Source organism: Doryrhamphus excisus, chromosome 10, assembly GCF_030265055.1.
Source record: "Doryrhamphus excisus isolate RoL2022-K1 chromosome 10, RoL_Dexc_1.0, whole genome shotgun sequence".
Lineage (NCBI taxonomy): Eukaryota > Metazoa > Chordata > Actinopteri > Syngnathiformes > Syngnathidae > Doryrhamphus > Doryrhamphus excisus.
In genome coordinates this window covers 8,549,927-8,564,349 of record NC_080475.1, presented here as the reverse complement: position 1 = coordinate 8,564,349, position 14,423 = coordinate 8,549,927, and the positions used below count along the sequence as shown (strand labels likewise).

The following is a 14,423-nucleotide window of genomic DNA, read 5'->3' as shown; positions in this document are numbered from 1 at the left end:
ATAAAGACTTTGTGAAAGTTATGTTTTTTTTTTTACATATGGAAAAGGCTCAATGGATGCCCGTAGTAAAAATCTAATTTTTTATGTCCAAAAATATGGTGTCATTAGTGTCTGACACCAGAGTTTGTTGTGGCTTCAGAATCCTAACATGCACCCCCCCACCCCCCGAGAGTCCAGCCCTGACTTGCAGCTTGCAGCACCTCAATTTGGCTTTTGTATCGGTGAGGCTCGGGAAGGAGGCAGCAAAAAAAAAAAATCCTGTCATGGTGCCAACTGGGTTTGGAGCTTGTGGTCGGAGTGTTAGAAAGGCTTCATGATTAATGGCGGGGGAACCTAGCGGGGGCAGCGAGGGAGACACTTTCAGTTGCTAGACGGTGCAACTTGAATGCATAATTGTGAAGAGGTTTGTCTGAGCATTCCTAAACAAAGACTTGTTACCTTTCAGGAAGCAACCTGGGATTTAATGGAATTCTGCTGGAAGTCAAAGTCATTATTATCATTATTTTGCCTTTATTAAGCGTGTACGGAAAATGACAAGCAACAACAATATCAAAGAATTGTTTCATTCAATGTGAGCATTATTCAATCATGTTACGATCTAGAGCACATCATACAGAAAAGAGGCGTATAGAGAAACTATCCTATGTTTCAAGCATGCAACAATACTCCACATAATATTTTAGACGGTTTCTGCACGCTGTGCTCAAAAAGAGAGGCAGCAGATTTGCGGTAATGTTCATAAACGGTAGTTTCATTAAAGTATCCCAGTGGTGTGCTACGAGATTGAAGCTAATGAGTGAAAGTAAATGTATCATTCAGATTAAGATGGCCGCTAATGGGCCAACGGGGCAAATGTTGTTGATTATTGACGCTGGTGCTGAAATGCAATGGGCCATGGTCGGTGAGGGCAAGGTCTGATCAGTGAAGGCCTCGCTATGAGACAGTTGGAAATAATCCACGCTATGTATGGGAAAACGGGACAACTTGGAGATATCTATGGAGTTACATAAAAACCACTGGGCGGTATTCTTGCTGCTGTGCTGCCTCATCCTGGGTTTCTAGAACCAAAACTGGTGATCTGTGCCATTTCCGACATGTTAGCGTGTCACAAGTGGAATTCCTTCTCCAGCTCTACGACGTTCTCCGCTTCCTGACACGGCATCTGCTTCTATATCCAGCGTCTGTCTGTAAACGCACAGAGAAGACAAAGGTCAAACAGGTTTATCACGGCTAGCCATAGCCCACGTTGCTCCTCTGGGACAAGTAACAGGGCTCTCACAACGCTTCCTGTATCTTCAGTCATGCTTGAGACACACGGCAAGTCAGCCTGTCAAGTGTGTCATGTGCTCAGGGAAGGTTTGCCTCCTGAAGCAACAGTCTGAGGGAAACATCTGACGCCACTACGGCTGCCTGACAGGCCACATTAATCACATGCTACACACACACACACACACACACACACACACACACACACACACACGCAAACGCAGACCTGCCACAGCACCATCTTAGTCACTTAAATGCTACCTTAGGATATCTCGTGGAAATAACTACCATTACGGATTCAATTTGACATGTATGTTGATAATGGTAAAACATACAAGGGTTAATGGGGACTTGGTAAGAACGACGTGACTTGAAGACACCCGATTGTAATGGCGGCCATCGCATCTATCGCAGTAAAACACTAGCGCTATAGCAGGACTGCTCAACCACAGAATGTAAACATTGAACTATATCATGTAAACAAAGCTGTTTAGTTTACACAGCGGTGTGAAAAAGTGTTTGCCTTCCTGATTTCTTTGGGGTTTTTTTTTTGTTTTTTGGCATATTTGTCACCCTTCTATGTTTCATATCAACAAACAAGTTTAAGTATTAGTCAATGACAACACAACTCAACACAAAATCAAACTTTTTTTTATTTTAAAGGGTGAAAAATAACTAAAACAAACCTACATGACCATGTCATATCAGTCTTGAAGCTCAAAAGTATACAGAAATGAATATGTTGGCAACAGGGCGACACGGTGGTGTAGGGGTTAGCGCACAGACCTCACAGCGAGGAGACCAGGGTTCAATTCCACCCTCGGGCATCTCTGTGTGGAGTTTGCATGTTCTCCCCGTGCATGCGTGGGTTTTCTCCGGGTACTCCGGTTTCCTCCCACATTCCAAAAACATGCTAGGTTAATTGGCCACTCCAAATTGTCCATAGGTATGAATGTGAGTGTGAATGGTTGTTTGTCTATGTGTGCCCTGTGATTGGCTGGCGACCAGTCCAGGGTGTACCCCGCCTTACGCCCGAAGACAGCTGGGATAGGCTCCAGCACCCCCCGCGACCCTCGTGAGGAAAAAGCGGTAGAAAATGAATGAAAAAAATATATCTACCAGAATGCTCCAACGTGCTCGTCTGTGGATTCATCTAGTGGAATGTTGTGGAGGCTCCAGCGGGCATCCAGATGCTTCATCCTGGTCCAACCTGGAAGTGGGAAAAAAAGCAGGTGAGGTTAAGTTTGGCTGATGGAGCTCTCATATTTTAAATTTAAAAAAAAAAAAACTTACAACAACAAAATGTTTGATCACAGTTCAGTTGCAAAATATAAAGCATGTAGGGACATGAAGTTGGAAGTTGAACATTTGAACAACACTTACCAGGAAGCTGCCCCGGTCACGTGTCTGTGAGCTGTCCAATGGCTGAGCTCAGGAGGTCTGGCGTCATCTGCTGACAACTTGGAAGCTTCTCTTCTACTTTTTCCACACAAGAGCAGCAGCCGAAATCTTTACTCGCCTATTTGGACGAGACCTGGACAAATAAGTCAATTTCATGAGCGGTTGAAGAAGGAAGGAAAGTACAGGAGTGATACTGCAGGAGAACAAAATGGCAGACAGGAGACACAGGCACTCACATAGCGTTGTGTACCGATGCTGTTTGTGTTCATTATGTCATCAAAAGTTACTGTTACATTTGTTTTTTTCTATTAAAAACAGCATACAGTCTTCAAGTTGTGCGCTTGTCAGGATTACAACGGCGGGCTACGTCTATTTCCTGGACACCACGTTGGCTATAGTCGCCTGTTAATCGTTCGAACTCCATTACATTTAATTAGCTGCCACTGTGTATAATTTGTGTCTAATTTAATGTTTTAAACAATTACATGAGCTTAATATATTGGATATGTACTTTTTAAATCCAAATTACACAAAAAAAATAGAAACGGAAATTATAAACCCCTACCATAATTTTTCATTGAGGTGAAGGCCACAACCGGAAATATATCTTTTCTTTAAGACGGTGTTTTTCAATCGTTGTGGCGTGAGGAATTATCCAATATCATTTTTTAAATTAAGATTTATTAATAATTTCCCGCAAATGTTATTGTTATTGTCCAATGTCCGTGGTGTAAAAACCGGCAGAGCAAATGTAATATTGGTCCGTGTGGCAACACGTAGCCGATTACTCGTTCCTTCAATAGACTTAGCGATGCACGTGAGGTTTTTCCAATGTAAAAAACGTACCGTGGCTCAAAAAAAGGCTATTATTTTTATTATTATAACTATTATTATTATGGTTGTTGTCGCTGCTGTATGGTCAGAACTATACAAGTGTTCAGTATCATTCACGGGAAGGAGGGGGTTGAAAGTAATTAAATCGCGTTTCTCTTCTGCGGCTCAAACGCACCCTTGAACACACCACTCTCTGCATCGGAGATAGAATGTGTGATATACAAGCTCAGCGAGACCATAATTTAGCTCCTGTGCCTGCACCGCGATTCTCCGTGAACTCTGTTTGAACCGCCCGGGTGGCAATAAATCATTTTTCTCCTTCACGCGCACACAAAAGCGCGCCAGTCGCTCTGGGTGTCACCCCCTTTACAGCCCCCCCCCCCCCCCCCCCTCTGTCTCGCTCTCCCCTGCTGACAGCAACAAACATAAAGTGTCAATAAAGTCTTCTTTTTCTAGGAAAACAACATGGAGAATTTTTTAAATCTCAAATATGACGTCATAATTGTTTATGTTAATTAAATTCTTCTACAAGTACCAATTTTTTGTGTAAAGAGTCTAGCAAAACGACTCGGCATGAGTGCGCATGTGCAAAAAAAAAAGGGGGGACCAGGCTGGACAGATAAGATGAGACCAAGGGAGGAGGGTGGGGGGGGGCGTTAATGGGCAGAGAGGATGCTGCCGGTTAAAACGCTGCATACAAATGGCGCTGTCTTGGCACAGAGGGAAGATTTATGGGCCGCGTGCCCTATATTGCTGTAAACAATGCCGGGCCAAATGAAAGGACTGGAGTTTGCACACCACCGCACTTCATAAGCCGGCCCTAAAAAAAAACACACAATCACTGTCAGCTTCCCAAAAAAAAAGGAGTTCGGAATTTTGCACAACGAGTATACAAACACGGGGCTTAAAATCGGGGCTGTTTGCCCATTCGTACGCTTATCATCACTGTGGTCGCAGGTATGCTGGAGCCTATCCCAGCTGTCTTCGGGAGAGAGGCGGGGTCCTGCTATATCAAGCCTAACATAAATCATATATCATGAAACACCAATCAGAATCAGGCAAAATATGTTTAAAAAATATGCTTTTGCAATGAACATATTTGATGGGAAAATAACATAAACAATGCAAGAGTTGAATCTATAATATCAATAAGTATCAATAAGTATTATTGTGGTTTATAACTACAGTGTACATTAAGGAGATTTGAGTACTAATATTTTAACCTTCTAAATAAGATAACTCAAAATATTGAAATTTTGTTATGCAGTATTCCACCACAAAAAAAACACAAATAGAAATGAAAAACAAATACTTGATTATTTCTACCGATTCTCGTTTTTGGCTCTTTACATTGAAATGTGGGCTCCTGCAATCCTACAGATCAGAAAGCTTTCTGATATTCCGGAATCTGCACCTATTCCAGCTGTATTTTTCTCTTTTTTACACTTTTTTGCAGCATATTTGAACCAGAATACAAACAGCGTGTGTTAGCATTGATTGTGTTAGCATCTCATTGATAGCAAACAATGGACGTTGTGTATTTTTTATTCTTAAACCCAGACAAAACTGAGATGTTGATTATTATTATTATCAACTTGGGACTTGTTTTTATGCTTTAGTATTGAGTTAATAGTATTCCTGGCCTGTTTGACTGTTTTTCCGTGTCCGGATGGGGGTTTAGATCAGGGAATGTTGTCTATTGTCGTCTATTGTTGACAGCTTGTAAAGCCCTTTGAGGCTCTTTTGTGATTAAGGGCTATAAAAATAAACTTGACTTGAATTGACTTAAAGGGGACCTACAGTATTATGTTGGTCCTTTGTATTGAGTTGTGAACTCCTATAGAGCAGCCACACACAATAACCTGCACACAAAGCTTTCTAGTTCTTCCAGAATCTGCACCTATTCAGTTGTATTTCTTTGGATTTTTGCTCATCCCGCAAAAAAACGGTCTGGTTTCATGTATTCCATGCATGGCCTGCCTCCAGACACGCCCACTCCGTTGTGATTGGTCATACTCCCAAATGCCTAGAAGGAGAAATTAATTAGATTTATATTATTTCTTACGGGGCAAATGTATTCGGTTGTTGTGTTTGTTTACAGCAGCGTTTCTGGACCAGTGGGGCGGGATATAAAACTGGATATTTTGTAGCATTTTCCTGGTTTCAGTTTCAAGTACAGTCTGTACAGTACAGATGAATGAACAGATATTATCAGTTTTTCTAGTATTTCAAATTGGGTGGGGGTGGCGTGAAAACATTTCTGCTCCTTAGGGGGACATGACAGAAAATAACCGAGAACCAGACCTTCTGGAACGGATTAATGAGGCAAAGCGCGGTTCCACTACACATGTATAATATAGGCCATAGAACATAACATTGCAGTATTTGAGAAGGAATACTGTATCTGTGTTTACAAATAGGATGAGGATTTTATTCTGCCGATACCGATCCATGAGTCAAATCAACCGATACCGATACCAGTGTCAAAGTCTCAATAGCCAAGGTTTTTTTTTTATTGTGAGAGCTGCTTTTCCAAAATGAAAATGTCCAAGAGCTACTCATTTTTGTAATATTTATTTTCATATTCATTACAGAGCTGAACCATGGAGGGGATCGGTTGTTTAAAGCAAGTATTGGTCGAAGTCGATATCGTCCTTTTTCCACTGATATCGGCCGATACCAATCTCCTATAGTCTATAGCAGGGGTGCTCATTAAGTCGATCGCGATCTACCGGTCGATCGCGGAGGTGGTACTGGTCGATCGCAGCGTGACATTAAAAAAATATCATCCCAGCATCAATGCCGTCACTTGATTGACATACAGGGCAGCCATTCAGATGACAACTGAATGTTGCCCTTCGGGCGACCAATCAAATCAAACAACGTCTCTAAGTGCAGCAGAACTTACGATGTCAGCCTATCATCCATCCCCGTTACTTGATTGACATACAGGACAACCAATCAGATGACAACTGAATTTTGACCTTTAGGTCACCGCTCATGCGTAAACAACGATGCAAAGTGCTAAACTAGTCGGCGAATTGCGAGATTTGAAGCCCTCGCTTAAGTTTATGGTCACTAAAATGAGTGAAGGAGCTGGACCAAGTAAAAAGGCAAAAACTGGACCAAGTAAAAAGGCAAAAAACATATCACTTCCATACGGATATGGAATATTATACGGATATTATGATACGGATATTATCCATGACTGATAAACATTTGGAAGTGTGCTTGAGGCTGGCTATCAGCAGCTACTGTCCGGACTATGCATCCCTGGCTGGTTCAATTCAGTGCAAGTCATCAAAGTAAACTCAGGTAATTACAAAAAATGTTAATAGTTAATTATGTGTGTTTTGCAATATTGGCTCATTTGGTTATGTAAGGTACATCAACATACATTGTACGTACAAATAATCCTCAATACATTTGAAAATAAATAGATGTTTTGCATTTTTCTAGTGGGTAGATCATTTTGACTCGGCCATTTTAAAAGTAGCTCGCATGCTGAAAAAGTGTGAGCACCCCTGGTCTAAAGTGTGAACGGGCAGCAGGTTTGTTAAATACGGTGTTACACTTTTTCATACTTGTCACCAAAAGTTCAACATTTCAAATTTTTAATTCTTTTAAAATTGCGAAATATGACATATTTTTGTCATTTGTTCATGTCAAAAACATTTGTGCAAAATTTAAAAAAATGGTCAGAACACTTGGGGAAAAAAATACAAGTTTCCAACAGGTTCACTGATACAAATAATGGAATAATTCCGGATACCATGATCCAGAATATGAAAAAAAAACAGGATATCACTTCAAAATATTGATGCAAGTTTTTTTTACTGAGGCGGTGTGCTCACAGGACCCCTCCCACGGACTACTCTCTGTGTTTAAGTGGATTCCATCAAGTCTATAGCCTAAGATGCCCACGCTGCAAAACACAAAGGAAGACGACAACCTTTGTCTCCACAGCGTTCCAGTTTTGAACTTGGACCCCCTTCCCTGTCCAGAACCTACATTTAACTTTTTTTTTTTTTATTCATATAAAACTGGACCCCATTCCCTGTCCAGAACCTACATTTAACTTTTTATTTTTTATTGATATAAATGTATATTTTTACCACAGCTCGTTTATTGGATCCCATTGTAGCGTGCAGCTGTACCTAATATTGTGGCCCTACATACTACATCATGTTTAGTCTCTGTTATGACCCCCTTGAAGCCCATTGGATGTTAGGGAATGGCCGCCATGTTGACCATGTTCAAAGAAGCAGCCTATGATGAAATATTTTCGCAGTGAATGAAAGTTTAACTCGGTCATAATTCCCAATATATGGATATAAATATATGGATGTGGCGTCCACTACTACGACGACTACAGGCGGATATCTTGAGCGTGGAGCCAAGCCGCTTTGCGCGTCGGCACATCAATTGTCTAATGGAGGTTTAAAACGCACTTTTATGTTAATGAATCGAAGGGACGCATCTGCTGCCTGTTCGAACGGCTGGAAGGAGAAGATGAACGCATTTATGACACACCCACCGCCGGTCAATGCGGAGAGGAGTCAGCGGTATGACCCTTGTTTCAACTCGCAGCCTTTATGCAGCTGCCACGCCGCACGGAACAACAATGGCGCACCTTTCATCACCGGGCAAAGTGGCCGCACAATGCGCCTCACCTGAGAGGGCAGAGTTTGTTTTTTTGTGCAAATAAAAACGTCAACTATTGAAGCATATTGCACGGCTCTGTTTTTTTTTTTTTTTTTTTTTTCTACACTCGCTGCTATTCCAACATTTTGTCTATTAGAGTAAATATGTTCTACATCTTCCCACATAGAGCCCTGCGGGAGAAACATAAATCAGAGCCAGTCTGCCATGGTGCAAATGGTACAATGGGAGATGAAGACTCCGAATGCTTCAGCAGACAAGAAAAAGCCCCCGGAGCCGAGTATATACTGAGAAAATTTAACCAGACCCCTGAATGCTGCTTCGTGTACACTTAAAAGCAAAACAAGGACATAATTAATACCGGATATTATATTTAACTCTCCTCACAGGTGAGACTATACAATAAGTGGCTATTTTCCATGCATAAAATCAACACAACTTCAAACATTACTACACTTATCGTGCAAATTACTTCAAATTAACGAGACAAGCGTGCATTAAACAATTATTTTGGAAAAAAAAGGTACATTTTATTCACATCATAAATCGAATAAGTCATTATAACAAATCAACGCAGCCCCTATTTTGGTCCTTTTATGACTCACGGGAAAAATGGATACGTCATTATTATTTGTGGTTGCACTAAAAATGTATAAATATTCCATTCGGAACGTTTTCTTTCATTCGACCACCCAAGAGACTCAAAGAACAATGTTTCTTTAGTTTGCTGCTAAACGCCATCATAATGGAAAGGAAGCCATTACTCAGAATTTCATGTTTTAGTTTCTTAAAAAAAAGTTATCTCCATAATGCTAGCAGCATCAATAAATGTAAACATGATTATGATGTAAAACTGTAATTACTGTAATGCATTTAAAAATATAAGTTGTAATAAAATAACTAATATTGTAATAAATGCAAATTAAGTGCAAACTAACTAACTAACTAACTAACGCAGGACGTCCTGCAGGTAAGAAGCACTTGGAGGAAAGGTCACAAGGATGCACAAAAGGCAGCAACATTCAGCCTGCAGGCCTCCCCACGGGCGAACTGAGCCCACTAAAGAAAGAAAGCCGAGGCCAAGGGGACCACAGCCCCAGTGGGTCAACACGCAGGGCCGGAGAAGGGGGGGGTGGGGGGTCAAGCATCCAGACTGAAATGAGCCTAATGGGACAGAAAATGTGTCCTCCGTGTGAACTCGGCCTTCTCCCACCTCGCCCCCCCACCACAACCACCACAACCACCACCTCCCAAACTTCAAACAAGTACCTTTTCAGCGTGGCGACACGGAGGCGACACGGGGGGGGGGGGAAGGGGAGTTGAGGGATGCTGCATGCTGACTGCGGCCCGCACATCCATTTCTCCAATGTGTCCGCCAACATAAAGGCTCCTACGGTCATTTTTCAGCCCGCGCGTCTCATCGCTATTCTGCCGGAGAAGCAAACCTCCACGGCGCTGAGAACATCCACTCCAAGCTCTGCTCCCATTCCACGCCATTTTTTTTTTTGGCGTTTATGGTTTGAAACCGGCGTTTAATACATTAGCTTGTTTCTCATACACACTCGCCTTCAACCGGATACGAACCGTACATGTCACAAAATCATCCCTTCATAACAAACATATGCAAATTAAACTTAATATCGTGAAAGATTAATTAACAACTTGGAAAAATATACCTGAAAAGAGGTCGTAAAAAGTCTCGGGAATCCGTGTGACTGCTAGCTTACCACTTAGACGCTAATCACGTGCTGTGCGTTTACAACTTCCTGCTTTTGTCCTTCAATTAATGCTGTCACTTAGCAGCACAAAACAACAATCTTTAGTTCCGCCATGGGGACTACGAAAACATACACAATAAATTAATTAACTTATTAATAATATAATAATAACGTATACTCTTTTAACATGTTTTAAGCTTCAATGAAATAAATAATCTTTTAACTAAATTCATGAACTTATTTAAGAATTATGTTATTTTTTGTAAAATTTACAAACACAACGCTATACGCATGCAGTGGGAGATGGATGGTGGAGAATACCTCTTTTCCTTTTGTGCACCCAAAGTCACCCCCCCCCCCTACCAGGGAAGGCATTTTATACCGCCCTATTCATGCCTCTACTCCTATCATTTATCAAATCGTGTTGGGTAAAAAGTGTAAAGTAATAATATATATAAGGACTATGCTAGTCACTTTAAAGTCACATGATGCGTATTGGCAAATCAAGACTTTATTCACTTTATTTTATACATGTGGAAACGTGGCGAATGAGCTCTAAAAAAAAGGAAGAAAAAAAAAGCAGGGCAACTCTACAAAACCAATAAGACTATTTTCCAACCTCTAAACACATTGCGTCTAAATTGATTCGCATGCAGCTTTGTGTTCAAGTCACGCACACACACACACACACACACACACACACACACACACACACGCAGCAATAAGCTGCAGCATTCATTCATAAGAACAATTCAAACAATTTAAAAACACAGTGATTTTGTTTGAAATATCCAAACATGGCCTTCCGCCGCCTACAGTCAAGCTGGACCGAACGTATATAGAAAACTATATATAGAAGACACTCACTGTTTTATTGACCAAGATGAGTAGCACAAAGAACACTAATAAACTCCGTTTATTGCATTTCACAATCTGTTTTTTAAACAAGCCTAAACACAACACCAACACCACAAAACTCAACCGGAAATGAAAAAGAATCCCTTTTTTTTCTGAAAACACACCGAGGTAAGTGTCACGTTATTATTCTAAACATCCATGTTTTTTTCTCCCCATATACCAAAAATAATTATTATATTGATTTCCTTCCAGTGTTTGAAATAAATAGATTGTGCATTTCACCTGGGTAGCGGGGCGAAAGAATAGCCCACGATAATATTTGGATAAAATGTACCGTATAACATTTTTGTCCTTCATTGAAAACATAATAAAACACAATTCCAAATGAGTCATAAATAAATTAAACCCTGTTTTCACGTAATAAAAAAAAAATAATAATAATAATAATAAAGAAGTCAACGGTATTCGCAGTAATCCATGCTCTAAACATGCATTTCATATAACGGTGGACTTCGAGGAAACCGCACAAGATGGCTACGAAAAAAAAACAACAAAATATAGAATAATTCTATAAATAGGCAGTTCAGTTCTTTTTTTTTCCCTCCTCTCCCTCCTGAATATGTGGTTTTATAACCTGGTAATATCCTCGCCATGCTGGGCTCCGCTCAGTTCATCGGAGGCCCCTGTGTTTGTGACCGAGGAAGGGACCACGGCGCCGGCTGCCGAGCTGGAGTTGGAGGCGGAAGAGGACGAGGACCGCACTTTGGTGTTGGGCAGCCTGTGGTCCTTTTTCCATTTCATCCTGCGGTTCTGAAACCAGATTTTGATCTGGCGCTCGGACAGGACCAGGGTGTGGGCGATCTCGATGCGCCTCCTGCGAGTCAAATAGCGGTTATAGTGGAACTCCTTCTCCAGTTCCAACACTTGCTGGCGGGTGTATGCTGTCCGAGACCGCTTGGGCTCCGTCCCATTGTAACCCGAGTTCACTGGGGGTGAAGGGGGACAAGGAGAAGGAGAAGAAGTGGATAGGAATAAGGGAGGAAAGGACTTGATAGATTGATGGGCATGTTTGGGGGGTATTTAAATGGCAACTTTAAGAGTTAAATGCGGGGACACTATGAGCTCAATTATTAATGCAAGATTACGAAGCTGTATTTTTTTTTCTTCTTGTCTTATTCATATCTCCCCCTCTCACTCCCCCCCACCCACCCACCACCCACCCCTCCATGGCGCAATACATAACAGCAGAAGCCACATGGTGATACGGCTGCCCTGAGTATACCTCGGCTATAAAATTTATGGTGGGTGTAATTACCAATGCCGAGTCGTAAATCCGCCTCAATTGTGCCATTTGAAAAGGCTTCCCTGCTATGGAAGCAAGGGGATGGCAACGAGATGGGAGCAGGGGGCTGATGGAGGGGGAGAGGGCGGACATAAACACGCAGGTTCTCCTACCGGTGCTGACGTGGATCTTCTTCATCCAGGGATACACCACGGGCTGCTTGGAGGAGGCGGCGCTGTTCGGGTGCTCCGGGGTGGCTTGGTTGCAGGCGGAGGCTGCGGCCGGAGGGGTGGCGGGGGACATGGACAACTGTGGGGTCTCGCACGAAGCGGGCTGCCCCTTGCCGGTCAGCAGATGCGCGGAGTGGGCTATCCCATGTCCCCTCGGCGTGTCGGGCTCGGGGATGCTTGCACAGTTATACTGGCGCTCCTGGTAGCTGGCCCGCGGTGGAGGAGGCGGATACAAGCCCTGGTGGTGATGCTGCTGGTAGCCCGGGTCCCTGGCGCGGCCGTAATATTCGGGGCTGTGCTCGGGGATGTAGTTATTTTGCGAATATTCCTCGCATGGAGGAAATTTCGGATCAATGTAGTTAGACTCCATCAAATACGAGCTCATGATCATTAATTTCTGGAGTGGAAAATAATTTTTCTACCTTTGTCGTTTTTCTGCTCCATAAAGCCCTCCTACTTGCGAGCAGCCCTGTAAAGTTACTTTTACCACGTGACTGGCTCAACCAATCCCGGCGCTCCTCAAAGTCCCCGGATGAGGAAACCGCCGGTGTTTAGCATACCTCCGGTCGCCATTGTGGAAGCCGGGCTCTCTCTCCCCTCCTCTCTCTCCCGGCTTGTCTTAGCCGAGCAATCGATCTTGGCCGCAAAACTAGTAGCTGGTTGCTGACCGAGGAGAAAAAATAAAACGCTCTTACGATTATTCAAAGGGATGGCTAGCGATTCGCCGAGAATGAGACCGCCATTGCTAACCATCGTACTGTTAGCTAGCATAAGCTAATTAATTAACCACTTTAGCCTGAAAGTCACTTCAAGAATACGATTTAGCTGTGTTTTTTTACCACAAATTCCATATATAACACTTAGTAAATGGACACTTGGTAAATTAATTTGAGGGGGAGGGGGGTATAAGCTCCATAATTTATAATGTTGCTTCATTTTGTGAAGTACAAATACCTCCATTTTGTTATGTATTGACACAGGAAGGATACACATGAAACACAGCAAGTATAGATACATATTTATCTACAGTTATGTCACAATAGCCCGAGCAACACAATGTGGGATCAGTCTTTCTGGCATTCTTCATGGGGAGGGGGGGCCCAGATATTGGGGGGATGCTAACCAAAACATAGCATCCATGGCTAAATGCTTTGAGCATCATTGATATTATCATTGATATAACATGATACTATTATTATTATATATCATGTACATATATAGTATATGGTCAAAATTCTGCACTTGCTTAAAAAGACATGGCCTTGGTGATTTGGTAGGTGGGGGGCATGGGGTGGGGGTGACAAACAGATATTTGGATACTATTATTAAATAAATAATATAAATATTTCTAAATATTTCTATCCAGCTTTTATCTGATACAACAAACTTACAAAGAGAGGATAATCCCCATGTATAATAATAATAGTAAAAATTAAAAATTAAAAATTAAAAATTAAAAATTAAAAATTAAAAATTAAAAATTAAAAATTAAAAATTAAAAATTAAAAATTAAAAATTAAAAAAATTAAAAAATAAAAATATAAAAAAAAATAAAAATAAAAAAATAAATAAAAATAAATAAAAAATAAAAATAATTTTAATTTTAATAATTTTGAATTTTGATTTTTAAAAATAAAATAAAATTATTAATAATAATATTTTTTGGTTGTTATCAGTAGCAGTATTACTATTATAATTATTATTATTAATTGTGTGGTCCTACTACTTGTGCGAAAAGGCGCCTGCTATTTCTATTAGCACCAGCAAGGACTTTTAAAGCCTTTTATAGCGCAATAAAAGCCGTAAATCAGTCACTTCCAAACGACCGTGTGGTTCCCAGCCTGTTTCACCGGGCTGCGCACGGTAGCACCCCCCCCCCCCCACCTCAGTCCCACCAGCCCAGGGTTTCGAACTCCATGCGTTTCCATCCCCTTGACATCACGGATGCATGCTTGCACATCCAGGCCGAGTTGGCGTATCGCAGCTGGCCATGTATTCCCGTAGAGACGTATTTGCGATTGTTTGAATTCCACACAAATTCGGTTCTACAGGGTACATATAGACAGCTAAATTCGGTTTCTCAGCCTTTTGTGCAAAATATTATTCTATGGAATTACGAATCACGATGCAAAGTGCAAAAATTCCGACAAGAGAATAAAGCATCTCGTCTCC

At 41.6% G+C, this 14,423-nt stretch overlaps 1 protein-coding gene and 1 long non-coding RNA gene across 2 annotated transcripts; both read right to left on the bottom strand.

Moving 5' to 3' along the window:
- Positions 1 to 490: 490 nt before the first annotated feature.
- LOC131137482 (uncharacterized) lies at positions 491 to 9,928 on the bottom strand. Its single transcript, XR_009131923.1, has 4 exons — positions 9,840 to 9,928; positions 2,650 to 2,800; positions 2,386 to 2,476; positions 491 to 1,185 (listed from the first exon to the last, which is right to left on the bottom strand). It is a non-coding gene; the product is annotated as an uncharacterized LOC131137482 (long non-coding RNA).
- Positions 9,929 to 11,366: 1,438 nt separating this feature from the next.
- Positions 11,367 to 12,648, bottom strand: LOC131137481 (homeobox protein Hox-C4a-like). The gene is made up of 2 exons (XM_058085491.1): positions 12,195 to 12,648; positions 11,367 to 11,725 (listed from the first exon to the last, which is right to left on the bottom strand). The coding sequence occupies exons 1-2, from the start codon at positions 12,640 to 12,642 to the stop codon at positions 11,367 to 11,369; spliced, it is 807 nt and encodes a 268-aa protein (XP_057941474.1). The 5' UTR covers positions 12,643 to 12,648.
- Positions 12,649 to 14,423: the final 1,775 nt, after the last annotated feature.